Source organism: Schistocerca nitens, chromosome 2, assembly GCF_023898315.1.
Source record: "Schistocerca nitens isolate TAMUIC-IGC-003100 chromosome 2, iqSchNite1.1, whole genome shotgun sequence".
In the NCBI taxonomy this organism is placed as follows: Eukaryota; Metazoa; Arthropoda; class Insecta; order Orthoptera; family Acrididae; genus Schistocerca; species Schistocerca nitens.
The window spans coordinates 673,076,664-673,103,473 of NC_064615.1; the positions used below are offsets into that span (position 1 = coordinate 673,076,664).

Genomic DNA, 26,810 nt, shown 5'->3' on the forward strand with positions numbered 1-26,810 from the left:
GACGTGGAGGTTTCCATGACATCTTGGTACCACTTCTCCACCATATACAGCGAGAAGTGTGCACCTTTTTTAAGTGATTAAGGTATATTGGTTGTGAGCTTCAAAACCGACTCTTGATATCCTTACTTGTTGCAGACAACAGAAGGTTACTGGGACGTCACGTGTCACCTTGTGAAGAGCCTCTTCTTAGTCCAAGTTCCGGCGGTTCCGGGAAGAAGCCGTTGCGCGTAAGCAGCGGAGAACGCGGTTTTCCTCGTGGGCACAGTGCTGCCTGAGGCCGCGGAGATGGCTGGTCGGCTGCTGGCAGGGCTAGTGTTGCTGATGGGGGCGGCCCGGACGAGAACGGAGCCGCATTCGACAGAAGCCGCAGTGGTTGCCGCCAGCTGCACGCCAGAAGGGGCGAAGACGGTAGAGTTGCGGGGCTGCACATTCGGGCTGCGCGACTGGATCCGATGCAAAGGGTTTCCGCCTTCCCCCGGCGTACTCACGCTGCGACTGAAGTACGAGGACGGCGACTGGGGCAACGCCACAACGGAACGCTATTGCACTTCGCTTGTCGGCTTCGAAAGGTTCTGTTACGGCCACTGCACGGATGGCCTTACGTTCGAGGAGTTCACCGTGGGCTGGGCCGCCTTCATCCGTCCGTGCAGGTAAGCACCAATCTTTTCTGAGAGGGCAAGGCGGAAACTAACGTCAATTTCGCTACTAAGAAAACGTTCACAAATCTAACGACTGTTTATTATTTGCGTCTACATAAATACACGGCAAACCACTGTGAAGTGATTAATAGTGTGCTTTATGGCCGAGTTATTGTTTCAGTTTTTATGCACAGTGCTTCTAAAATAGATCCAGTCATCTTTTTCAGGTTCTGCGAGAAGAAGGCTCGGTCGAAATATCTACAGGGTGTTTAACAATTCATGTTACACGCTTCTAGAGGTTGTAGAGGGAACTTAGTAGATCAAGTTTTTATGAAGCCATGTTCCTAAACGTCATTCAGTGACGCTACAGAGCGGCAAAGTTATAGGTGCCGGCACCTGCAAATGTATGTATATACAAGGACACTCATATAACTGATTCGCCTCTACGGGCAATGAATCCAATGCATTCAGTGCGGATGCACAAGTGCCTTCGACCTCCAGCGCGAGTCTCAAGTAGCGAGCATGGAGGACATGGACGGGGATTCCGGATATGTGGCGCTACGTGGGAACGTGGGTCAGTAGAGAGGCGTGCCGAGATCCAGGATACCAACCCCGGTCGCCGCTGACTTTGCATAAAGTCCCGATGCAGCTGATATCATTAGTTCCTCCTCTTTCCTTTCCATTCTCTCCCCTCCACCTTCAATCTGCATGATGTGAATCACAGCTGTGGATAGTGTGTGGTATCTGTTCTTTCGGACATGTCCAAAAGAAGAAACACCATGCTTTCACAATATATGATACATTTATCCTTCACCATCACCCTAGGAAGTTTGTAACATCATCAATAAATTCCCCTGTACATACATACGTAACTTCGACGATCTGTAGCGTCGTTGGATAACGTTTCCGGACATGGGTTCCAGTGTAAAACTAGTAAGTCCCCTGTACAAGATTTAGAATTGTGCAACATGAATTGTGAAACAACCTGCATATAAATAGAAATTAAATGCTGTTCGTTGGGAAGCGCATCAGTTGAGAATGGCTGTACTGATATCGCTAATTTAAAAAAAAAATACTCGTAACAATCTGAGTAGGGTTTTTAGCGAAAGAAAACTTGGAAAAGAAGCCCAGAAAATTGGAAAATCCGGGAAAATACAAAAGTGCTTTTTTCTGTGGCATTTTTGTATGAACTCAAGACCATAACCTAAGATTTGAATCATGGATTTGTGTAATACTTTCTTCGTTCTGTTCATTAAGGTCCTGGGAAAGTTCTCAGGGCAGAAAATGCAGGACCGTTACAATGGAAAGTCGGAAAATTCGGACAAACTGCAAAAATTAAAATTTTTGTATGCATTCATGATCGTAATTGACGATACGAAGGACGTATTTAGTTTATTCATTTTTGTTTGTTGTGCTCCCGGGATGGGAATAAATCTATTGAATGTTTTCAGTCGCAAAAAAAACTGGAAAGTTTGGAAAAATCTGGAAAAATGGCTCTGAGCACTATGGGACTCAACTGCTGAGGTCATTAGTCCCCTAGAACTTAGAACTAGTTAAACCTAACTAACCTAAGGACATCACACACATCCATGCCCGAGGCAGGATTCGAACCTGCGACCGTAGTGGTCTCGCGGTTCCAGACTGCAGCGCCAGAACCGCGCGGCCACTTCGGCCGGCACTGGAAAAATGTATTCCAGCCTAAATTAAAATAAAATTACATTTGTTTTTACTTTTGTGTTGTTTCGCGATCAGTCCAACTCTGTAGTTATTCTATTTCAATTTGTAGCTTTGCACCCCCCCCCCCATGAACCATGGACCTTGCCGTTGGTGGGGAGGCTTGCGTGCCTCAGCGATACAGATGGCCGTACCGTAGGTGCAACCACAACGGAGGGGTATCTGTTGAGAGGCCAGACAAACATGTGGTTCCTGAAGAGGGGCAGCAGCCTTTTCAGTAGTTGCAGGGGCAACAGTCTGGATGATTGACTGATCTGACCTTGTAACATTAACCAAAACGGCCTTGCTGTGCTGGTACTGCGAACGGCTGAAAGCAAGGGGAAACTACAGCCGTAATTTTTCCCGAGGACATGCAGCTCTACTGTATGATTAAATGATGATGGCGTCCTCTTGGGTAAAATATTCCGGAGGTAAAATAGTCCCCCATTCGGATCTCCGGGCGGGGACTACTCAAGAGGACGTCGTTATCAGGAGAAAGAAAACTGGCGTTCTACGGATCGGAGCGTGGAATGTCAGATCACTTAATCGGGCAGGTAGGTTAGAAAATTTAAAAAGGGAAATGGATAGGTTAAAGTTAGATATAGTGGGAATTAGTGAAGTTCGGTGGCAGGAGGAACAAGACTTTTGGTCAGGTGATTACAGGGTTATAAATACAAAATCAAATAGGGGTAATGCAGGAGTAGGTTTAATAATGAATAAAAAAATAGGAGTGCGGGTTAGCTACTACAAACAGCATAGTGAACGCATTATTGTGGCCAAGATAGACACAAAGCCCATGCCTACTACAGTAGTACAAGTTTATATGCCAACTAGCTCTGCAGATGATGAAGAAATAGATGAAATGTATGACGAGATAAAAGAAATTATTCAGGTAGTGAAGGGAGACGAAAATCTAATAGTCATGGGTGACTGGAATTCGTCAGTAGGAAAAGGGAGAGAAGGAAACATAGTAGGTGAATATGGATTGGGGGGAAGGAATGAAAGAGGAAGCCGCCTTGTAGAATTTTGCACAGAGCATAACTTAATCATAGCTAACACTTGGTTCAAGAATCATGAAAGGAGGCTGTATACATGGAAGAAGCCAGGAGATACTGACAGGTTTCAGATAGATTATATAATGGTAAGACAGAGATTTAGGAACCAGGTTTTAAATTGTAAGACATTTCCTGGGGCAGATGTGGACTCTGACCACAATCTATTGGTTATGAACTGCAGATTGAAACTGAAGAAACTGCAAAAAGGTGGGAATTTAAGGAGATGGGACCTGGATAAACTGAAAGAACCAGAGGTTGTAGAGAGTTTCAGGGAGACCATAAGGGAACAATTGACAGGAATGGGGGAAAGAAATACAGTAGAAGAAGAATGGGTAGCTCTGAGGGATGAAGTGGTGAAGGCAGCAGACGATCAAGTAGGTAAAAAGACTAGGACTAATAGAAATCCTTGGGTAACAGAAGAAATATTGAATTTAATTGATGAAAGGAGAAAATATAAAAATGCAGTAAATGAAGCAGGCAAAAAGGAATACAAACGTCTCAAAAATGAGATCGACAGGAAGTGCAAAATGGCTAAGCAGGGATGGCTAGAGGACAAATGTAAGGATGTAGAGGCTTGTCTCACTAGGGGTAAGATAGATACTGCCTACAGGAAAATTAAAGAGACCTTTGGAGAGAAGAGAACCACTTGTATGAATATCAAGAGCTCAGATGGAAACCCAGTTCTAAGCAAAGAAGGGAAGGTAGAAAGGTGGAAGGAGTATATAGAGGGTTTATACAAGGGAGATGTACTTGAGGACAATATTATGGAAATGGAAGAGGATGTAGATGAAGACGAAATGGGAGATAAGATACTGCGTGAAGAGTTTGACAGAGCACTGAAAGACCTGAGTCGAAACAAGGCCCCGGGAGTAGACAACATTCCACTAGAACTACTGATGGCCTCGGGAGAGCCAGTCATGACAAAACTCTACCATCTGGTGAGCACGATGTATGAGACAGGCGAAATACCCTCAGACTTCAAGAAGAATATAATAATTCCAATCCCAAAGAAAGCAGGTGTTGACAGATGTGAAAATTACCGAACTATCAGTTTAATAAGTCACAGCTGCAAAATACTAACGCGAATTCTTTACAGACGAATGGAAAAACTGGTAGAAGCTGACCACGGGGAAGATTAGTTTGGATTCCGTAGGAATGTTGGAACACGTGAGGCAATACTGACCTTACGACTTATCTTGGAAGAAAGATTAAGAAAAGGCAAACCTACGTTTCTAGCATTTGTAGACTTAGAGAAAGCTTTTGACAATGTTGACTGGAATACTCTCTTTCAAATTCTGAAGGTGGCAGGGGTAAAATACAGGGAGCGAAAGGCTATTTACAATTTGTACAGAAACCAGATGGCAGTTATAAGAGTCGAGGGGCATGAAAGGGAAGCAGTGGTTGGGAAAGGAGTGAGACAGGGTTGTAGCCTCTCCCCGATGTTATTCAATCTGTATATTGAGCAAGCAGTAAAGGAAACAAAAGAAAAATTCGGAGTAGGTATTAAAATTCATGGAGAAGAAGTAAAAACTTTGAGGTTCGCCGATGACATTGTAATTCTGTCAGAGACAGCAAAGGACTTGGAAGAGCAGTTGAACGGAATGGACAGTGTCTTGAAAGGAGGATATAAGATGAACATCAACAAAAGCAAAACGAGGATAATGGAATGTAGTCAAATTAAGTCGGGTGATGCCGAGGGAATTAGATTAGGAAATGAGACACTTAAAGTAGTAAAGGAGTTTTGCTATTTAGGGAGTAAAATAACCGATGATGGTCGAAGTAGAGAGGATATAAAATGTAGACTGGCAATGGCAAGGAAAGCGTTTCTCAAGAAGAGAAATTTGTTAACATCGAGTATAGATTTAGGTGTCAGGAAGTCGTTTCTGAAAGTATTTGTATGGAGTGTAGCCATGTATGGAAGTGAGACATGGACGATAACTAGTTTGGACAAGAAGAGAATAGAAGCTTTCGAAATGTGGTGCTACAGAAGAATGCTGAAGATAAGGTGGGTAGATCACGTAACTAATGAGGAGGTATTGAATAGGATTGGGGAGAAGAGAAGTTTGTGGCACAACTTGACTAGAAGAAGGGATCGGTTGGTAGGACATGTTTTGAGGCATCAAGGGATCACAAATTTAGCATTGGAGGGCAGCGTGGAGGGTAAAAATCGTAGAGGGAGACCAAGAGATCAATACACTAAGCAGATTCAGAAGGATGTAGGTTGCAGTAGGTACTGGGAGATGAAGAAGCTTGCACAGGATAGAGTAGCATGGAGAGCTGCATCAAACCAGTCTCAGGACTGAAGACCACAACAACAACAACAGCTTTGCACCCAGAGTCGATCGTCGTTCAAAATGGTTCAAATGGCTCTGAGCACTATGGGACTCAACTGCTGAGGTCATTAGTCCCCTAGAACTTATAACTAATTAAACCTAACTAACCTAGGGACATCACAAACATCCATGCCCGAGGCAGGATTCGAACCTGCGACCGTAGCGGTCTTGCGGTTCCAGACTGCAGCGCCTTTAACCGCACGGCCACTTCGGCCGGCCCGATCGTCGTCCTCTGGTTTGGAATATAAGGTTAACACCAGAGACTCAGGCTATTCTGTGACGATACCGAATGCGAATTTCTCGATGTCCGCTGTCAGGTGGAGTACTGTAATGACTCCTCAATAGCCACTATATGCAAATAGCGGCTACTGGGTTAGCGGAGTAGGTCTCGTGTAAGCACGGGATTTTATAGTTACAGAAATCCCTTGAGGTTATGAATTGCCATCCGAAATAGAAGATAAATCAACTACATTATTCTCACAGAACGATCGTCCACGCAGATCGCAAATAAAAGAGATTAATGTGATATTGCCCGCCCGGTTAGCCGTGCGGTCTAATGCACGGCTTTCTGGATTGCGAAGTAGAGCCTGGTGCCCTGCACGAATCCGCCCGGCGGACTTGTGTCGAAGTCCGGTGAGCCAGCCAGTCTGTGGCTGCTTTTTAGGCGGTAGCGTTCTCGCTTCCCGCGCACGGGGTCCCGGGTTCGATTCCAGGCGGGGTCAGGTATTTTTCTCTTCCTCGTGATGACTGGGTGTTGTGTGTCTTTCATCATCATTTCATCATCATTGACTTGTAAGTCGCCGAAGTGGCGTCAGCTAAAAAGGACTTGCAATACGGCGGCCGAACTTCCCCGCATGGGGCCTCCCGGCCAACAATGCCATACGATCATTTCATTTCATTTCACCCGTGACAGTTTTCGCTGCTAACTGCGGTATGCACTGTGCACACATCATGCAGTACAACGCTTCTGGCACACCTCTCAGAGTGGCACCCAAAGCAGCCGCTACTGCTTGTGATACGTTGTGTGTGTAGAGATCTTACGAGAGCTGTAGTGCCTCTGGCGCCCCCAACTGCTTGGGCGAATGTGTCGCTTGGGCCTTAAACCGGCCCCGTATCTGAGCAGCTAACATCAAATATTCAGTTCACAGGATGCAGATGTGGAGCATAAATAACTGATTTTGAAAAGAATCGTTCGACACGCCTTATACAAGTAGTATGTTCCAAGACAGGTTTTAACGGGTGGGAAAGACGCACGAAGCAGCCGTGTTAGAAAGTTGCTACGTAAGCAAAGTGAGCGTAATAAGAGGTTTAAGCGAGGTCAAAAAATAGCTGGCAAACAAAAGCAGAACGTAGCGAAAATGAGCATAAGGAGAGCAATGAGAGAAGTGTTCGACGTATTTGAAAATATAATTTTACCAACCGATCTGACTAAAGCCCATGGGAAATTTTGTACTCACGTAAAATCGGTAAACGGATCGAAATCATTTGTACACTCACTCAATGAAAATACTGGCTCCGAAACGTAAAATCAAAGAGAGAAGGCCGAAACAATCAGTTCGGTGTTCCGAAACTGTTTAACCGCAGAAGATCGTAATACGGCACCCCCTTTCAATCATCGCACGAATGTCGAAATAGCAGATACTGAGGTGAGTGAGTGTGTAACACACAAACAAATACAATCGCTTAAAAGTGGAAAGACATATGGAGCAGATGAGATACCCGCAAGGTTCTACAGAAATTGCCGGCCGAAGTGGCCGTGCGGTTAAAGACGCTGCAGTCTGGAACCGCAAGACCGCTACGGTCGCTGGTTCGAATCCTGCTTCGGGCATGGATGTTTGTGATGTCCTTAGGTTAGTTAGGTTTAACTAGTTCTAAGTTCTAGGGGACTAATGACCTCAGCAGTTGAGTCCCATAGTGCTCAGAGCCATTTGAACCATTCTACAGAAATTATACGAAAGAACTCGCTCCAGTTCTAAATATTGTTTGTCTAAAGTCTTATTTTCTTTATTATTTTTTATTTTTATTGGCTTTTAGGACGTGCCCGTTCAGACATTCCAACGGTGGAATGTCACTTCTGGCGATACGAACATAAGAAGAACGTAACACCCAGTCCCCGAGCGGAGAAAATCTCCGAGCCGGCAAGGAATCGAACACGGACCCCTGGGGTTAACAACCGCCGCGCCGACCGCGTACCTACAGAGGTGTACTTTTTGTGGTAGGCCGGTGGAGAAACTAGGGCATCTTGCGAATGGAAAAAAAAGCGAAGGTCGTCCCTGTTTTCAGTGAGCGTTATAGAGCAGATGCTCGTAATGTGCTGTAGAATTATGGAGCATATTTTATGCTCACGTATTGCATTCTTGGTGAACGCAAATCTGCCCTATAAGTATCAACACGGATTCCGCAAACAGATATCTTTTGAAACTCAGCTCGCTCTGTTCCTCTACGAGATTCACAGTACCGTAGACATAGGTGCTCAGGTTGATGCCGTTTTCCTTGACTTCAGGAAAGTATCTGATACAATCCTGCACTGTAGTTTAGCGGGAAAAATGCACTTTGTAAGCGCTGGAGGACTTGCATTGAGCGTGGGGGAGATTATGTTGAAAAGTGATACAGCTTTGTACCACTTGTGCACAATAAATAATATTTTAAAAAAATATTTAAGGTTTTCATTTGACTCGCCCTCGTGGTAGGAAAAGCAGATGCCAGGCTGATGCTTGGAACCCCATAAGGTAATGTACGAGAGTCGTTTTTAAAGTAAGAACCGATAACACATCGGTTCCGCGCATTCTGTCACGCAATGTCCGTTCACGGTCCATAACTCTTGGCCAGTGTCTCACTACGCCGCCATTAAATTTTACGTCTCTGCCAGTGTTGGTTGTAGGGTTATACTGCTTCTGCAAAACAAGTTCGTCCCACGGAAATTCACTGGCAGCTCGTTGTAGTTTATGGTGCAGTTGTAATGAATGACGTTCGTCCCACGGAAATTCACTGGCAGCTCGTTGTAGTTTATGGTGCAGTTGTAATGAATGACGGAAATGTGCGTAAATGGTGTAGGCTGTTTAATGAAGGAAGGACAAATGTTCATGATGATGAATGATCTGGACGGCCTATTCTCATGAATGAAGACATGACACAAAAAGTTGCTGAGGTAACTACTCAAAACAGGCGCTCCGCTACTGACGAGCTGCATCAGAAATTTCCACAAGTTTCAAGATCAGTATTTCATACTTTTACTGGTAAATTTCGCTACAAAAAAATGTGTGCGAGACGGTGCCGAAAATGTTGACAGAAGAACACAACACAAAACGAATTGCACATTCCTGGTCAGTTTTGGAGCACTCTCACAAGGATGGTGACATTGTGACCGATGATGAAAATTGGTTTGAGTTCTACACTCCAGAGAATAATCTTCAATCCAGTGAATAGTATCATTCAAACACCCCGACCAAACCACGAAAATTGAAACAAGAATATCCAACACGGAAAATCATGGCCATGGTTTTTTGAGACCGGAAAGGCATTCTCCTGTTAGACTTTTTGCCAGGAGGAATGACAATAAATGCTGGGAGGTAGTGTGAAACATTATTAAAGCTTAGGCGCACTCTTCAGAATCGCCGGCAGGGACTGTTCTTTAGTAGCGTCGTTCTGCCTCATGACAACGCTCGGCCTAACGTTGTGGCAGCAACAAACACGCAACTGGACAAGTTTCATTGGGAATTACTGGATCATCCAGCATACAGCCCTGACTTAACACCATCAGACTTTCACCTGTTTCCAAAACCAGGAATTTTCTGGTGGAAAGCGCTAGGAAAACAACATGTTGAAAGATACTGTTACTAACTGGTTTAACGGTCAGGCGGCACAATTCTTTGATATTGGAACTCAAAAGCTGGTGCCACGCCTTGACAAATGTTTGAATATTCAAGGTGACAATGATGAAAAGTGAAATAATGTGCATATTGTTGTTTATGACACAATTTTCATTCATAAATAAAGTTTCTCTTACTCCATTACAAATCGCTCACTTTGAAACTGGCACACGAAATAAGTGGCTTGGACCGATTCTTGTCTGGGACGCTAACAGACTGGATTAATGGACGAGATAGATAACATACGACGAAGAGCCGCGCGTTTCGTCACGGGATCGTTTAGTCGGCGCGAGAGCGTTACAGAGATGCTCAACGAACGCCGGTGGCAGATATTACAAGAGACGGAGAGGTTTACTGTAGAAAATCCGAGAGAGTACGTTCCGGGAAGAGTAGGGCAACATATTACTTCCTCCCATATGTATCTAAAGAAATGGCCACAACGAGAATTGGAGCTAATGCGGAGGCTTGTCAAGAATCGTTCTTCCGACGAGGTTCAGGAACATAGCGGCTAGGGCGGGGAAGACGCCCAATGTTCACTCGGTGTGCTTGCCGGGGGGCCTTGTCCGGGATGTGGAAGAGACTCTTCCGGCGGCTATTGAGCGTGCGGGGTGCAGCCAGCTGCAATTTGTTGCGCATGTCGGCACCAACGATGCCTGTCGTCGGGGTTCCGAGGAAATCCTTGGGTCCTTTCGACGGCTGGCTAAATTGGTGAAGGCGGCCTCCATCTCTCGAGAAGTGGAAGCCAAGCTGACTATCTGCAGCATCGTACCCACGGTCCTCTGGTTTGGAGTCGAGTGGAGAATCTAAACCACAGGCTACGTCGACTCTGTGACGAAAATGGTTGTAGATTCCTCGACCTTCGCTATGGGGTGGAAGGTTGTAGGACGCCCCTCGATAGATCAGGGGTGCACCACACACAGGAAGCAGCTACAAGGGGTAGCACAGTACTTGTAGCGTGCACATGGGGGTTTTTGAGATTAGGCTCCTCCCCATGGGAAATAAACCGCTGGCCCGAAAAATTACCAGTTCACGACACTGATGTGCGTATGCCAACTGTAAAAATTGTTAGTTCGCCTAAACAGGCCATTCCAAAGAATTTAAATGTGCTTAATCTCTTGTTAGTAAATTGTCGAAGTGTCTGTAGCAAGATCCCCGAGTTAATCTCCGAAATAAACAGTGGCAATGCCAATATTGTGCTAGGTACCGAAAGCTAGTTGAAACCAGACATAAAAAGCAGTGAAATTTTGAACTCTGATTGGATAATGTTTAGGAAGGATAGGACTGATGCTATGGGAGGTGGTGTGTTCATTGCAGTTAAAGGCTGTTTAAACGCAGTTGAGATTGATACTGCGTCGGACTGTGAAATAGTCTGGATAAAGCTGTCAATCAGGCAAGGACTGACCATTGTATTAGGATGTTTTTATAGACCACCAGCATCCACAACAAACATCGCAGAACGTTTCAGGGAAAGTCTTGAGTACATAGGAAGTAAATACCCAAATCATCCATTAGTTATAGGTGGAGACTTTAATCTAGCATCCATTGACTGGGAAAATTACACGTTTATCGCAGGGGGCAGAAGCAAAGATTCGTGTGAAGTTATACTAGGAGCGCTCTCAACATACAACCTTGAGAAATTGGTTAGAAAACCAACTCGAGATGGGAAGATATTACATATCTTGGCGACAAACAGACCTGACCTTTGTGAGGAAGTTAACCTAGAAGAAGGTATTAGCGACCATAATGTCGTTGTGGCTTCTATGTCAGTGGAAGCTGAAAAAAAAATTAAAAAAAGGAACAGCGTAGAGTTTTCTTGTTTAGGAAAGTAAATAAAAGTGCCATTAATGAATATCTTCACAGTCAGCTCCAAACATTCTCCACGGGACACAAAGATATTGAGCATCTTTGGTCAGAATTTAAAGGCATTGTCCACCATGTGTTAGAGAAGTATGTGCCTAGCAAAAGTAAAGGGGAGGGAAAGGATCCACCTTGGTACAACAAACATATTAGGAAGTTGCTGAGAAAGCAGAGAATTTTGAACAGTCGTCTTAAACGTAGTCACTGCCCCTCTGACAAACAGAAATTATGCGAAATGAAAGCAGTTGTCAGAAGGACAATGAGAGACTCTTTTAACGAATTTGAAAGCAATATTTTATCTGCAGATTCTAAAAATAACCCCCAAAAATTTTGTCGTACGTAAAATCTATGAACGCTACAAATAATTCAATACCTTCTCTTGCTGATGGTACGGGTAATGTAACTGATGACGATAAACAGAAGGGCGAAATTCTAAACCTAGCTTTCAAAAACTCGCTTACGATAGAGGACTGCAGCACCATTCCCCCTTTCAATTATGGAACAAACGAAAGGATGGCTGACATAGTGTTTAGTGTTTCTGGGATTGTAAAACAGTTAAGATCCTTAGACACCAGAAAGGCATCTGGCCCAGACGGTATTCCCGTAAGATTTTATGTTGACTATGCTACAAATATAGCACCATTCTTATCCGTCATCTATCAGAGATCATTGGAAAAAAATGGTTCAAATAGCTCTGAGCACTATGGGACTTAACATCTGTGGTCATCAGTCCCCTAGAACTTAGAACTACTTAAACCTAACTAACCTAAGGACATCACACACATCCATGCCCGAGGCAGGATTCGAACCTGCGACCGTAGCAGTCGCGCGGTTCCGGACTGAGCGCCTAGAACCGCTAGACCACCGCGGCCGGCAGATCACTGGAACGGCGGGAAGTTCCACGGGACTGGAAGAAGACCCAGGTCATAGCAATCTATAAAAAAGGGTAGAAAATCGGATGCACATAATTACCGGCCAATTTCACTGATGTCGATTTGTTGTAGAATTATGGAACATATTTTGTGTTCAGACATAATGACCTTTCTAGACTCTGAGAAGCTCATCTGCAGAAACCAGTACGGTTTTAGGAAACAGCGGTCATGCGAGACACAGCTGGCCCTCTTTGTGCATGATATACAACAGGCTCTAGATACCGGCTCCCAGGTTGATGCCATATTTCTCGGCTTTCGAAAGGCGTTCGACTCAGTTTCGCACTGTCGCTTGCTACAAAAAGTGCGCGCTTACGGTCTATCCAATGGCATATGCGGTTGGATAGAAAGTTTTCTAACAGACAGGGAGCAGTATGTCGTCCTGAATGGGGAGCTTTCAACAGAAACAAGAGTAACTTCTGGAGTGCCCCAGGCAACGTAATAGGTCCTCTGCTTTTTACGATTTACATAAACGATCTGGTTGATGGTATTGACGGTGACCTTAGACTGTTTGACGATGATGCTGTAGTCTACATGAAAGTAGTATCACACGAAAGTTGTGAACAAATCAATCAGGATTTGCAGAAAATAAATGCGTGGTGTAATGGCTGGCAGCTATCTCTCAATATTAGTAAGTGTAACCTACTGCGTATAACAAGGCGGAAATCCCCATGAATGTATGAGTACAATATAAATGATCAGTCTTTGGTAGCGGTAACATCAGTCAAGTATCTGGGTGTGACTATTAGAAATGATCTCAAATGGAATGATCAGATTACACAAGTAACGGGTAAGGCGAACTCTAGATTGCGGTTTATTGGTAGAATCCTGAAGCGATGCAGTCCTTCAACAAAGGAAATAGCTTACAATACGTTAGTTCGTCCAGTCTTAGAGTATTGTTCGTCTGTATGGGACCCTTACCAGTTGGGTCTGATTCAAGAGATTGAGAAGGTCCAAAGAAGAGCGGGAAGATCCGTGACTGGTACATTTAGCCATCGCGAGAGCGTTACAAATCTCATAGAAAGTTTGAAGTGGGACACACTTGCAGATAGACGACGCGCTAAACAGAAGGGGCTGCTCACTAAATTCCGAAATCAAATCTTCACCGAGGATGTAGAGCATATATTATTACCACCAACTTTCAAATCGCGTAATGATCATCATTCAAAGATAAGCGAAATAAGAGCTCGCACTGAGGCGTTCAGACAGTCGTTTTACCCTCGCGCGATCCGCGAGTGGAACAGAGGGGGGCAAATATGAGTTTGGCACGAATTGTGCCCTCCGCCACACACCGCTTGGTGGCTATCGGAGTATATATGTAGATGTAGATGTATCATTCGCGAGTGGAATAAAGACGGAGGGTTAGTTACTGGTACCAAAACGACCCTCCACCTAGTGTGTCATAGATGCCAATGTCTACCTAACCAATCTACAAAGTCTGTTTGATTATTGTCAATACGGTGAGAAATGGTTCAAATGGCTCTGAGCACTATGGGACTTAACATCTGAGGTCATTAGTCCCCTAGAACTTAGAACTACTTAAACCTAACTAACCTAAGGACATCACACACATCCATGCCCGACGCAGGATTCAAACCTGCAACCGTAGCAGTCGCGTGGCTCCGGACTGAAGCGCCTAGAACTGCTCGGCCACCGCGGCCGGCACGGCGAGAAATGCTTTGTCACATTTCATTTGTCAGCTTTCTACACATGCTGAAGGTGTCATGTATGGATTGTCTCAGATATGGTTCCTCATGTAAAACGTGTAGTTTTCTTGTGGTACATCTGTAACTTCAGTTACTTCGAGCACATTTATTGCTGATCGCCCATTATCACATTATGCTCCTTCTAGCTATGTTCTAACCATTCTTAAAAGAAGTATTTTTTGCATAAACTGAGTATTTTTTTATAATGTGCAATGAACTCTTTTATCATTATTAGCGATTAGCAACTTTGCACTAGTGGGCATTTTTAAGTTACATCTCGCCGAAACTTATAGTATGCTTACAGCATGTTATGATCCAAAGAGCACCGCGAAAAAATATTTGCCGTAGTGCGCTTCGTAGTCGTAGTAGATACGGGTATAACAGTAACAAATTTGAAGTTTCATATGAAGAGCGAAAAAAGGACAACACATGTGCAGGATTTTTACCGTAACAGCAATTATGGCACATTAAAATAGGTAAGCATAATTATTTTAACTGAATATACACATGACATGCTCTACGTTTAAAGTCGAACAGGATAAACTTTAAAAAAATTAAGAACGTAACCGCGTCGTCAGATAGTAATTTAAAACCTATCTATGTGAAACAAAAGTTATTTTATTATGTTGCTTGTGTTATTACTGTTTTCACGTGAATCGTGTTCCACAGTAGTACGTGCGACGACGTTTAATTCATTTGGCCGTTCCTTAACTGTTTGACAAAGATAAAGATACTCAATATACTAAATTCCTTTCACGATAAATAGTTAAAAAAACATCATTGTGATGGCACTGTGTTGCAACACGGTTACTTCAAAAAGCTGTTAAAACAAAATTATTCTTCATATAAGGTTGAAACTTGACTTAACTTTACGCCCAATATGTAAAAATAAAAGAAAAACAATAGAAGTACGATGATGTAGCCGCTATCTCTGGCCTGAATCAAGAAGTCTTACTGTGGTGTGCGTACTGTAAGACCTTCGGTACACACACCATCAGATTATTTGACTTGTCGCTCTAGCGAAGGAGGCGAGTGTCAGCAATATGTCTCGTGGTCTTATCGTGGCGTGTTTATCTTCTGCCGTTAGGTCAGACGATAGAAATGCCACTTGCACGCTTAGAGTAGCAGATTGACGGTGACCAACTTTAAACAGAACTTGATTAACTTTCACACACATTTATTAAAATAATAAATCATAAACCTTACTTAACTTGATTCTGGATGCTATTTACAATTGACAATCTGAAGTTCCTTTGGTCTTGGTATGTTAATCTTATTCTCACATATCTCTGATACTTGACAAAGTGTCTATACATTTATCTTCATGGCTATGTACAGGAATATGGTAATCTTATTAGGCGCAGACTGAAACTTGACTATAGACTAATGCAGACTGACTAATCGGAGGTCAGTACACTCGTTATAATACCTTGCGCGTTCGTGTATCACTGCTCGAGTGTGATCCGCGAGGAGAAAAGGTTCTACATTAGCAGCAATCTCATTGGCTGTATTACATATTAATACGCGGATCGGCGAAAGCAGAATTTGGTCCGTCTCTAAGACAGCGCCATCTCGTAATGCGGAGACGGACGAGCGCTGCGCCTGCGCTGTTGTGCTTAGCGGGGCGCGCTTTATTGGGAAAGTTGTGTATGCGCTGACTACGCGGAACTGTGTACACAACACTTACCTTTGTCTCTTCTACAAAATAAGCCGCTTCTCAACACAATATCGTAACACATTAAGACACTGATCTTAGCAACACATGAGCTTCTCTGTGCTATCGCCGTAGGCAACTACCAGCAGCGAGCTGAGCTGCCACTGATGGTGTCACTTTAGTCCTGAAGCTAAATAGTGTGACGATGGCCATTTAATCGTCTTTAAGAAGAGGTGACGGTTACTAGGAGCAAAACTAAGGTTGTTAGGAGGATGCTTCAACAGCTCGCGTTAGAAAATTGTCAGGCCTTCAGTTTTCGCAGTAGCGCCTGACTGAGCGTTGTCGTGCAGACCAACCACGCCTACCGCAACAACCATGAGTTACTGAATAAATTCAATCATACGTACGCCTTTCCAGTGCACTAGACAATGAGATCGAGAAAATGATCACCTTGTCATGTCTGCAGTTTCCTGCGAGTGGATCGGGATGGGAGCTAGACGCTAAATCCAGTAATGAGCTGGCTCATCCAGCTCAAAGTCCTTGTGCTGGAAAACAAGCTGGAAATTCTTTGCAGATAAGGGAACTCGGTGGGAGTGTTGTATCCACGGACCCAACCAACCAATCAACTCGCGCACGCGCGCCCTGACCGTGACACCGCTGGCCACAGTTCCTGTCGCGGCCGTCGGCGTCTCAGGGCTTTACCGCCGACGGAAGAGGCGCGCCATGGCTGAGCTCGGGTCCGCAGCGCCCTCTGCCTTTTGCATATAAGGAGGAGCATCTGGCCCGGGACGGACAGTCTATTGTCGATTGTCTATTGCTAGCCTTTCGTGGAGTTTATAGCGGAGCCATTGCAGTGTGATATTTGTTACTGTATTCGACTAGGCTCAGTACACAGATTACTCTTGGATAGTACTTGGACTTGTATTGCTGGTGCACGTTTTGTCAGAAATAAAGATAAGTTATCTCTTCCTTCTAGCTGGCGCAATTCTTGTCATTAATTATTTTTCGGCCAACAGACATAGTTACATCCTGGTCACTACCCACGCTTTATACAATTTGTGGTGGCTGCCCCAAAAGTACCGTCGAGGACGTTGGGTTTGGGAGCCGTCACAAAAGGGATGAAATAACTGAGATGAAACACGAGGTATGGTAAGACCACTGTCGAACCCTAAAGGTGCGTTTACACTGCGATTTGTATCGGCACATGTATGAGATACATGTATATGCGACTTTGCGACATGTATCGCGACTTGTATGAGTTGACAAGTATCAACCTCATACATGTATGAGCGTGCGTTTACACTGGTTGATATGTATCACTGTGCGATAGCTTCCGACGACGATTTGGAAGTTTTCACATTTTTATGTGCTGATACTCTTGCTCTTTTGGAAGATGATAGGAAGAAAAGGCGGAGGAAGCGTAGATGGTGGCACAGAGAGTTTCTCGCGAATTAACGCTAGAGGATGGCGCATATTTTAGAAATTATGTTAGGATGAGTATGGAGGATTTCCGCGGTTTGTTATCACTTGTGGCTCCTCTTGTGTCCAAAACCAACACAAACTTTCGGGAAGCGATTCCACCAGAGGATAAGTTGGCAGTAACACTCCGTTTTTTAGCCACTGGGGATTCCTCGTAAAACGAAGATTTCATGACAAAACATTTGCATTGTCGCGCGATTGCTAATGCCAACGTCTCACACACGATTGTCGGCATCCGTTGTCAACATTATATCGCGAGGCCGCCGGAATAACAGCAAAACATTGATATACGTGCCAGATGCATGAAAAAATTATATAATGTATTACATACTCTGATATATATTAAACTTTTACCTTCACTTCTTGGGATAAAACTTGCACAATGGCCTCGCAAACATGAAGAATAATGTTGCATATGGCACTTTTTGATATTCTATGCAGATACATTAACGTCGAAACGACAGTCGGCACCTTCAAAACTCAAACAGCCGCCGAAGAGCCTGGTACTACGCATGCGCTAATCGTCGAAATAAGCGGCAGTCGACAAGGCGACAGGAAATGATAGTACTGCGCATGCGCGAGTTCTTCAAATGTCGCTCATATATGTCGCGTATATGGCCAAAAAGCGATATACAAAATGTATACGCGACATGTATGAGCTCGAGGGTCCGCATACAAGTTCCGTGAATTTTTGTATGAGGTGATGTATCGCGACATGTCAAATTGACATGTCGCTCATACATGTCGCGATACATGTATCCCAGTGTAAACGTACCTTAAGAGGCACCAACACATTGAATGAAAGCTGGGAAATCCTGCATGTACCCTGCGCAGCTAAGTGCCGTCCCGAGGGCAGAGTAACTCTGGTCCAGCGTCTGAGGCGACTGTCGAAGGAATCACCCTAGCAGTAGCAGCGGCCCTGCTTATATGGGCTCGTCTGATGCAATCCCCCGCGATCACGCGCGTCTCCCGTGTCCTGTCATCCTTCCAGAACATTCTGTCGTAGCTGGTCATGTAGGTCCAGCGTCTCTTGCCACAAAAACGCAACCTCTCCTGCTTCCCAGCGCCCTAGCTGACGTTAGGTTGCTTTCCTACATGTTCATCTCATGCAGTCTTATGCATTTCTACTCACATCCGCGACCCATTCGCGACAACCTGCATCTGCAGTCAGTAGCAGAAACATGGAAGCCGAACGCATTCTGAGTGTCTAAGATGCACACACATTTACGGTACCTGCGGTTCAAGATCCGCTCGCGATCACGTAGCTCACAACTGTGTAAGGTTCTGGTGAGCGTCTCGTGGCACAAAGTGTGAGGACACCGTGACTGCTTTTAATGTAGTGAAAAAGAACTACACCGTCTGGGTCAATTTTTATGTTGCTTCGAATGACTGCTTCGATTCTTGCGAGTGGTCATTTTTATATCCAAAAATAACTACTCAGAAGTTTAGAAATGATGCTCATCTGTCGCTAAGATCAGTATCTTAATGTGTTACGATATTATGTTAAGAAGCGGCTTATTTTGTAGAAGAGACAAAGGTAAAACCTCTTGATCCAGGCCAGAGATAGCGGCTACATCATCGTACTTCTATTTTTTTATTTTTATATATTGCGCGTAAACGTTATGTTTCAACCTGATGTGGAGAATAATTTTGTTTTAACAGCTTTTTAAAGTAACCGTTTTGCAACACAGTGCCATTTCAAGGTTTTTTTAACTATTTATCGTCAAAGTAATTTAGTATATTGAGTATCATTATCTTTGTCAAACAGTTAAGGAACTGCCAAATGAATTCAACGCCGTCGCACGTACTACTCTGCAACATGCTTCACATGAAAACAATAATAAAATAAGCAACATAATGAAACAGCTTTTGTTTCGCATATATTAGTTTTAAATTAATATCTGACGACGTGGTTACGTTCTTAATTTTTATTAAAGTGTATCCTATTTTATTTTAAACGTAGAGCATGTCATGTATATATTCAGTTAAAAGAATTATGTTTACTTATTTTAATGTGCCATATTTGCTGCTACGGTAAAAATCCTGCACATGTGTTGTCCTTTTCACTCTTCATATGAAGCTTCAAATTTGTTGCTGTTGTACCCGTATCTACTACGATTACGAAGCACACTACGGCAAATATTTTTTCACGTTGCTCTGTGGACCATAACATGCTGAAAGCGTACCATAATTTTCGCCCAGATGTAACTTGAGAACGTCCACTAGTGCAAAGTTGCTAATCGCTAATAATGATATAAATGGTGAACATTGATTCGCAATAATTATATTTGGACCTGAATAGGACCACTCGCAAGAATTGAAAGCAGTCATTAGAACAAACGTATGAAGTGGCGCATACAAGAACGCAGAAGGGGAGGAGGAAACGAAGTGAAGCTTTACGGGTTGAGAGAGTATGTGGTGTTACTTCACTGATTACAAAATCAATGGACAGTGGTACAGGGACAGAGTTGATGCCTGAGCCTGTCCCACACATGTTCTATCGGGGCAGATCGGGAATCTTGCTGGCTACGGGAGTACCTCAGCATCAAGCAGACAGTTCTTACAGACACCTGCCATGTGTGGACGAGCATTGTTCTGCTGAAAAATCGCACCACGATACTGTCGCACAAAAGCTAGCAAAAGAGGACACAGGATGTCCGTGAAGTACCATAGTGCCATCAGCGTCACTCAGTCACTACCAGTCGTGCCCTGAAGTAATATCAGATGGTTCGACACAGTATGATGTCAGGAGTAATACCGCTGTGCCTCTCCAAAACACTGGAAGAATATCACCTTTCTCCTCTCTCCGCCAAGCTTGCCGATGATGATCATCCAGAGTGATGCATAACCGCGATTCATCGCTGAACACCACGACGCTATTCACCAGCAGTCCATGCTCCCCGGTCAGACACCATTCGAAACGCAGCTGTTTGTGTTGTGATGTTAACGGCAGCATACGCACGGGACGTTAATTTCCTAGTCCGGCTGGTGCTATTCTCCGACTAGTGTCGCAGGATGACAGAATGTTGTTTCTGGATGACACGCAGATGCGAAGGGGTCTTAATGCGCTTGGTGCACAATATGCCGATCCGCCATTGTTGTGGTAAGGTGTCAAACAAAGCATAGGACTATAGATAGAGAGAGACTTTGAATGAAATGCGTTTGAATGTCAAGAGAGCTATGAGTGAAACCTTCAATCACTGCTGTAGCAGAGTACTGTCAAATGATCTTTCACAAAACAAAAAGAAAGTATGATCATACGTAAAGGCAATGGCACCAAAGAAAGTGTCCAGTCACTCACGAATGAGACAGGAACCGAAATTGAGAGCAACAAAGCAAAACTTGGAATACTTACCTCCATTTTCAAATGTTCCTTTACAAGGAAAATCCAGTTTAATCCTCATACCACTCAAAGTACGTGTTAGAGTCAGTGGTGTTGAGGAACAGCTGAAATCTTTAAAATTCAACAAAGCACCAGAGCCTGATGGAATCCCTGTCAGATTCTATACTGAATTATGCGGAATTGGCGGCTGAGTTAGCCCCTCTTCTAGCTATAATCTGACGTAGATCCTTCGAACAAAATATCGTGCACAATAGTTGGAAGGAAGCACATGTCACACCCGTGTACAAGAAGGGTAGTGGAAGTGATCCACAAAATTACCGTCCAACATACTTGACATCGATTTGTTGTATAATCTTAGAACATATTCTGAGCTCAAACGCAGTGTGGTATCTCGAACAGAATGACCTCCTCCATGTCAAACAGCATGGATTGTGAAAACATCGATCATGTGAAACGCAACACATATTTTTATCACATGAGGTATACAGTCAGAGTGCAATTACAGTCGGCGACAGCGTTTATGGCCTTTAGCTGCGCAGCTCACAAGGAATGCTGCACTATCAACTCGGCTGAAAGTACTTAGACAGCAAATACGTTATGGACAACTGCAATAGCGGAAGTTTAACCTACCTCACTATGGTCTTGTTCATTGTGCTTTTTAAGCTATTTCGTGATAGATTATTACGTGTACCTACGAAGTACGAGATACACATTACAGAATGTTTCCCAGCCATAATGGCATTAAGAAAACTCAGCGAAAAGGATTCTCGCATTGCAGAATAGATTCAATAGTAAACCTAAAAGAACGGATTACACCTTCCGTTGCCTCTTAGTTTAATAACAAAACGACTAAAGAATCGATTCTAAAATATCCGTAGAAGAATGAACAGCATTTTAAACTGCATTCTACTGTAGTCAAAATAGCGAGATAAGTAAAATAAAATTTCCGTTACAGAACAGATTATGCTATGAACTACTTTCTACTGCTCGGACATGTTGACAAGAAGGTAAATATTCCATGAAAATTATAAAATAAATTTACATTCCATTCACATACCTATTTATTCAGATGTTTCACTGTAGATGCCTTCAGAACTAGAGTCGCTGGATGTTGATACTAGATTGACAACTAAGGTACCCCTTATTCCGTGTATAACAATTTGCTCTTGTTTGTGTTTCAATATGTCATGTATTATTACTTCGCAGCCATGAAAGAATACCACTTTCTTGTGTTTGTAGTGGTAGGTAGGCCTGTCGAGAATTACAAAGTGATAGATTGCATTGTCCATAACAATGACAGCCAGAATGCAAGTAAGGCAACAGCTGATTCTGAAACCATTCTCGAAATGTTTCTGCATTCATTCGGAATGGTAGTCAGAGTTGGTTTACTTCAAGGCACAAATCCGATAGCAAAGGAACCTTGTAACCTCCCCACAAAAATATTCGAAAGACTATATTTATTAGTAATGGAGCCACAGCTAAGTGTGACCTTCCCACAGAAATTTTAATGGCAAAGACAATTAAATGAAAGCTCGCTATCTGACTCAAGTACAAGTTCCCATTAAATAATGAACGCTAATCCCATGATAATGAAACTGTAATGATAACCTAAACTCAATTCAACCGAAAAGTCGGTGTTTGCCCTGTGCGAAACGAGAATAAATTTCTTACCTTAGTGAAACTGCATGTCAAAATTCTGCTCTTATTGTTCTCTGGCGCTTGCATGAAAAGCATTGGAAGTACCTTTTAAAAATCTTTGTTAAAAGGAAATGGAAGGAAATTTGAATGATTGTCTCTAAAATTGCTTTTAAATCAAAATTATTATTGGGGGCGATTTTTGAAAGTTAAATTACAATGACTGTTCGTTACATTATCTGATGAGCGCAAAGCTGCATGATTATTTATTTAAATAAATTATACCTCGTCCTGAATCTCGACCATTGCGATGCCGACGCCCGCCGACTGCTCTCCGCTACTGCTAGCAACCGACTCCAAGCACTACTGAGGACTGACTACTGCAGACTGACTGACTGCTCGCTACTGCGAGTCGAGCGCAACTGCTCTGGTCAGAGATTCTACAATGTCTCAGCATCGCTGCCGCACAACATACGTGTTTCATAACCCTCCACTGGGGGGGCAAAAATTTGGCAGCGATGGTGAGTCATTTGGACTTGCCATCGTAACAAATTTTTATTTTAATTAATTAACATTTACAAAATATTTAGATGTATCACATGAATTAAATGTTGTGCGCATGCACCGATTACAAAACATTACAGACAAGACAAAATATAAGTACAAAACAAATCAGGAAAAATGTATATACAAATTATTTGACAGATAACAAAGTGTACACACACTGAAAAATTCTTTAGCAGTTTCATAACAGGCAAAAAAAAAATCATGTTGACAAGTGTCATGAGTGCACATGCACTGCAGTGGAGAACATATCAGTAAAAGACGAAATGTATATACAAGAGTAACAAATGACATAAATCATAAAAGGTATACAGAATGAACACAAATCATATCGAAAATTGAGAAGAGTGCACAGGCACTGTAGTTCAGTTGAAAACATATTCACATAAGTGCACATGCACTGAAAACTTTTGAACATTTTTTATAACAAATAAACGCAAGAGTAGAAAAAATCATCAAATCACAAAAAGTATATACAATATAGATGACAAGAGTGCACACATACTGCACTTCAAAACAAATCGAAAATGTCTTTAGTATTTTGACAACAAATGGCAAAAATCATGTCGACAAGTGACACAAGTGTACTCGCACTAGGGTTCAACAAATCGAGAAAAAAATGTATAGGCCATGAACATAAATGGTGTTAGTAAAAAAATGATTTTCACTATTAGGATAGGAAAGGAAGGATTGCATCATGGTTGTAGCACTTTAGTTTGCACATAGCTGCACTGAAAGTCCATATCTTTCCACAGAATCACAACTAAGTGATACAATCTACAGTTCCGTTCCCAGAAGTATTTATCAGCGTATCAAGACAGTGAAACGTCGTAGTAGTAATCCATACTATCATTTGGCAGTATACCAGGTACACCAAACAGTGGGACCAGAATAACGTCTTCATCGCTTACGGTGGTGGACAGCATGTCGTGTCAACACCACGCTCTTAAGAGGCACACCAACGTAGAATTAGTGCAAAAACCAAATATAGTGCTCCATGATAATGAGGATGGACAAGACAAATGGATGTTACAATAATTTCAGGTAGTTAGGTCAGAAGGTGAAGGACATTAACTAACACACAAGTCTTGATTAGTGATTACATAAGTAGTTTGCGGTATCCATACTCTAGTCATTGAACATTTCTGTACCATGTATTTTAATATTACAGAACATGTTCATAAAAAGTCTTAATTATAGGCACTCAGTGGCCAGCAAGTATTGAATAGTATAAAACATTAGTCATCATTCAGTATTATTCATATCATTAAGAAATCATTATTAGAAAAATCAGTTAATTACAGTCATAGCATTAATAAGCATGGGCATTATAAGTTACATTAATTATGGGCACTCAGTGGCCAGCAAGTATTGAATAGTATAAAACATTATTCATCATTCAGTATTCTTCATATCATTAAGAAATCATTATTAGAAAAATCAGTTAATTACAGTCATAGCATTAATAAGCATGGGCATTATAAGTTACATTAATTATGGGCACTCAGTGGCCAGCAAGTATTGAATAGTATAAAACATTATTCATCATTCAGTATTATTCATATCATTAAGAAATCATTATTAGAAAAATCAGTTAATTACAGTCATAGCATTAATAAGCATGGGCATTATAAGTTACATTAATTATGGGCACTCAGTGGCCAGCAAGTATTGAATAGTACAAAACATTAGTAGCATTAATAAGCATGGGCATTATAAGTTACATTAATTATGGGCACTCAGTGGCCAGCAAGTATTGAATAGTACAAAACATTAGTAGCATTAATAAGCATGGGCATTATAAGTTACATTAATTATGGGCACTCAGTGGCCAGCAAGTACTGAATAGTACAAAACATTAGTAGCATTAATAAGCATGGGCATAATAAGTACTCTCATTACAATAGATAGTGGCAATTATGTTTTGGTATCATTAAGAAGTCATTATTCAAGTGACATACTATTCAGAGCTGATCAGTGTTATTCAGAATTATCATAAACTAGTGACATTATCTGGGACTGTTAATACATTTTGTTTTTTTTTTTTTGCTAGCAATGCATTGCTTTGGGTAATTATAAGGGAAAGCAAGAAGAAATAAGAGAAAAAATTGCTTCTAGGTTGTTCCTATAAATGAAAAGATTGTGTAACGTCATTCGTCATGAGTCAGCTGTAGCAAGGTTATCACATTTATAAATGATAGACATAAGTGGGTAAAAAAAATAAAATGCAAGTACTAGAACAGGTATAATAAATAACAAGTTTAGTAAGTATCATGAAAAGCTTCTCCTGGAAAAAATACAAAATGGATTATTGAGCTGAAAGAAGAAACGCAGACTATGCTGAAAAGTAGTGAACTTCGAATTAACAGGTAGTGAAATGTGTATAAAAAATGTGTTCCATAGCTGTCCTTTCCAAAACCTTCAGTCATCCTACTACGCAATATAACACCTGCTGTCAAAGTAAACTGCAACAAATACTTAAATAACTACATAGCATAATTACATAACTTCAACATTATCCTCATCTGTAAAGAAAAACTTCATTATTCATATCATCATAACTCCATCATTATCATCACCTGTAAACAAAAACTTCATTATTCATAGTACCATATTCTTCATCATTGTTCATTATCAGCATTCATTATCATCTGCAAAAATCATTTCATTATTCATCACACAACTATTCCTAATCCCTAGCATATTTCATCACTTAAAACTAAAATGTGTAGTTCTGTCTGACAGCTTGCATCAATCGCTTTGTATTCTGAAAGAAAAAATTAGTTAAGACTGCTATTCTGCGATGTGTATAATATATTCTGGTTAATGCTTGTTAATTCTGATCCATTTACTCGTCCTCATTAGCTTATTGCATCTTCTTTCGTTTATTCCATAGGTGAAATTCCCACTTCTGTTTAATTCATTTCCTGTACGCATCATTTATTTCTGAAATTGATGAACAAAGATTAATGTCTTGCATTTAAATCATATACCCATTAAATAGTGACTGGTTGATGGTGACTCAATTAAGCATACAACATAACATGACAGAAAACGTAATATCTCAAAACACAGACAGTGTTTAAAGGCAAAAAGTGTACAGAGAATATCGTAATGCAGCAGCAAAAAAGGAAAATGTAAAACAGTCATGATGTTGAGATATCACAAGGCAAAATGTCAAAGTCAAATGGTGTGTGTTATACCTTAACTAGTTCACAGTGCATACAAACAAAACATGAAAACAATCGTACATACATAAGAAAGACAAAATGTGACATTCGTTGTGTTCAGCTTATATGTAGTGTAGTTAATAGATGCGATAATTAAAGACTTCAATGGAGAGAGAATTTGATAAAATTAATGCGTCATTATAGAGAATTGCATAATTATTCATAAAATGCGTAAGTTCATCTGAAAAAATGCACGGTCTAGTGTGTAACGACAAGAAGAGCGACCTGCTAACCTTACCTTGCCGGGCACTTGCCAAGAAAAAATACGATAATCATCAATAGGTAGTCACATAAATGTAATTGCATAAGTGGTCACAAAATGTGTAAGTTCATCTGGAAAATATGCACGGTCTGATGTGTAACGACAAGAAAAGCGACCTGCTAACCTTACCTTGCCGGGCACTTGCCAAGAAAAAATACGATAATCATCAGTAATTAGTAATGTCAATATAATTGCATAAGTGGTCATAAAATGTGTAAACGGCCTCATAGCATGTTACATCGTAAAGTGGTTTCATTCGATAAAGGGTTTAATGTTTGACACATGATGGTTGCCTTTCGATTTTCTGGTTCTCAGAGTTTCGACGTGTACAACATTGGGGTGAGGAATGCTGCGAATCCGATATGGACCTGCGTATAGAAGTTCAAATTTACTGCACTTACCTTTTAATTTGCTGGATAAATAGTGTGTACGTACTAATATCTTCTGTCCAACGTGAAAGTCTCGGTGTCTACAAACCTGTTTTTGCTGTCTTCTCCGGCGCTCTGCGGCACGTTTGATGTTGTTCAGCGCAATGTCAATTAT

General features: G+C 42.0%; 1 protein-coding gene across 1 annotated transcript in view; it reads left to right on the forward strand.

The window, feature by feature from the left end:
- The first annotated feature begins 283 nt into the window (after nt 1-283).
- LOC126235236 (uncharacterized) overlaps nt 284-26,810 on the forward strand; it is an 83,461-nt gene continuing 56,934 nt past the window's right edge. The window contains exon 1 of the mRNA XM_049943968.1: nt 284-650. Coding sequence (XP_049799925.1) covers nt 286-650 — 365 coding nt within the window. The 5' untranslated portion in view covers nt 284-285. The remainder of the gene's footprint in view (nt 651-26,810) is intronic.